The sequence below is a fragment of the Hipposideros armiger genome, unplaced genomic scaffold, assembly GCF_001890085.2.
Source record: "Hipposideros armiger isolate ML-2016 unplaced genomic scaffold, ASM189008v1 scaffold_230, whole genome shotgun sequence".
Taxonomy (NCBI): domain Eukaryota; kingdom Metazoa; phylum Chordata; class Mammalia; order Chiroptera; family Hipposideridae; genus Hipposideros; species Hipposideros armiger.
The window spans coordinates 2,725,666-2,727,535 of NW_017731580.1; the positions used below are offsets into that span (position 1 = coordinate 2,725,666).

The 1,870-nt window shown below is 34.1% G+C and overlaps 1 protein-coding gene across 1 annotated transcript in view; it reads left to right on the forward strand.

The window, feature by feature from the left end:
* CFTR (CF transmembrane conductance regulator) overlaps window positions 1-1,664 on the forward strand; it is a 32,997-nt gene extending 31,333 nt beyond the window's left edge. The window contains exon 3 of the mRNA XM_019654763.1: window positions 1,377-1,664. Within this exon, the coding sequence (XP_019510308.1) occupies window positions 1,377-1,524 (148 nt within the window). The 3' untranslated portion in view covers window positions 1,525-1,664. The remainder of the gene's footprint in view (window positions 1-1,376) is intronic.
* Window positions 1,665-1,870: the final 206 nt, after the last annotated feature.

Consider the following 1,870-nt stretch of genomic DNA (forward strand, 5'->3'; position numbering starts at 1 on the left):
CCAGCCCAACACTTTTTCACCTTTTATTCACATCTCAGGTCCCTAAAATATGGTTTCCATGTCTACCATGTTCCTAAAACCACATTGATCAAGGTTACCGGAGGCCTCTTAATTATCAAATATAATGACATCATCATATATGACTTCAGGGTTGAAGTCTTCCCACATTGAAACCATTTATTTGACTTTCTCATCTGACTCTTCCTTTGAGGGAGAGGCTGAATTTGCCTCCATATTCAGCTTATTACCTTATTGTGAGTCATTGAATGATATGGATAGGAGGCAATCTCTGTGTGTGCGAAAGAGTGAGGAAGAGGGTAGAGAGGTAGATAGATAGGATGGGTAATTAGGCATTATAGATAGTAAGCTTCTGGAGGAAGCCAACATTCATACACAGACTTCCAAGTTTGCCCTCAAATCTCAGTTGTGTGTTCTTTCTTTGAAGTAAATTAGAACCACCCCTAACAATGGTAAATTGATAGTGATGGGAATAGCTGTTGATCAGATGCAAAGCCTTTATCTAGTTCTTGCCTGTGGTTCATGACATTTTTTATCTCTGTGCAGTTTAAAAATGAAGATGAAGGTAACATTTAGAGGTATAGTTTATACTCTTATCTTGGAAAGAGAAAGGGGACTTTTACCAGTAGAAAGTAATGGTAATAACTTAAAATAAATATAATCAGCTGATAAACCTATAGTATTTAAAAGAAAACAAAACATGTATTTATATATCAACCATTTCAGACTATTTATATTCCTACTAGAAAATATAGAATTTGATTCTGTTCTAATCATTCAAAGCCTTACTCCAATAAATTACTTTAATAGCTGAAAATTAAGCTTGATGATATTTGTTTCATACTTGCACATTTGAAAACAGTCTAAATAACAAGTTTTTCTAACATTAAACCACGGAAAAATTCATTTGACTTTTTATCTTATTTTTGATTTGATGGTTAAATTATGTAAAGTCTACCACAACTCTAAACAGGTAAAAATCAAAAAGTGAAGGAAAAAAATGAAATATTTGTTTATTTTTCACCTTGTTCCGGCACAGCAATGTGCATTCATTAGAGTTATACTTTATTGGTCCACATTTTGTATTGCTTTTAAGAAGCCCAGAACCTTTCTTTAATAAATATAATGTGGCCTTTTGATGAGGTCAACTCCCTCAAAATTGATATGCGCTGGAGCATTGAATTCTGCCAAATGACTGACTGAGCTGTGTTGGAAGGTCTCCACAAATTTTCATCTCGTTAGTCACTTGGTTAGTCTCCTTGGATGTACCTGTATGAATAAAACTAGGTTAAGGGGAATAGAACAACTCAAATATTTGCACAATCACCTTATTGGTTCCACTTTTTATTCTTTTGCAGAGAATGGGACAGAGAGCTGGCATCCAAGAAAAATCCCAAACTCATTAATGCCCTTCGGCGATGCTTTTTCTGGAAATTTATGTTCTATGGAATCTTACTATATTTAGGGGTAAGGATCTCATTTGTAAATTTATTATGGATAAAATAATACTAAGTCAAATTCAGCCAATTACATATATGAATGTTTGTAATATTTTGAAATTAATCTGCCTGCTGAATTGTTTCAGGAGAAAATAGCAAAATTTAAAAAATTTGACAGTGATATACTCTTGCAATATGTTTTCTTTGTCTCCTACATCTTTGTCAGTGTGAAGAGAGCACCATGCCATAAAACTCCAGGCTTTGTGGTGTTTAAGTGCAGTCTGGAATGTTCCTGAGCTGCTGTCAAATGTAACTCTGACCCTTTATTTTTTACATCACCAGAGCCTCACTTTGAATTCTGGTTATAACTTGTAGCAAATGGAAAACTTATTTAGTCTTCTAGGGAAGGTTTT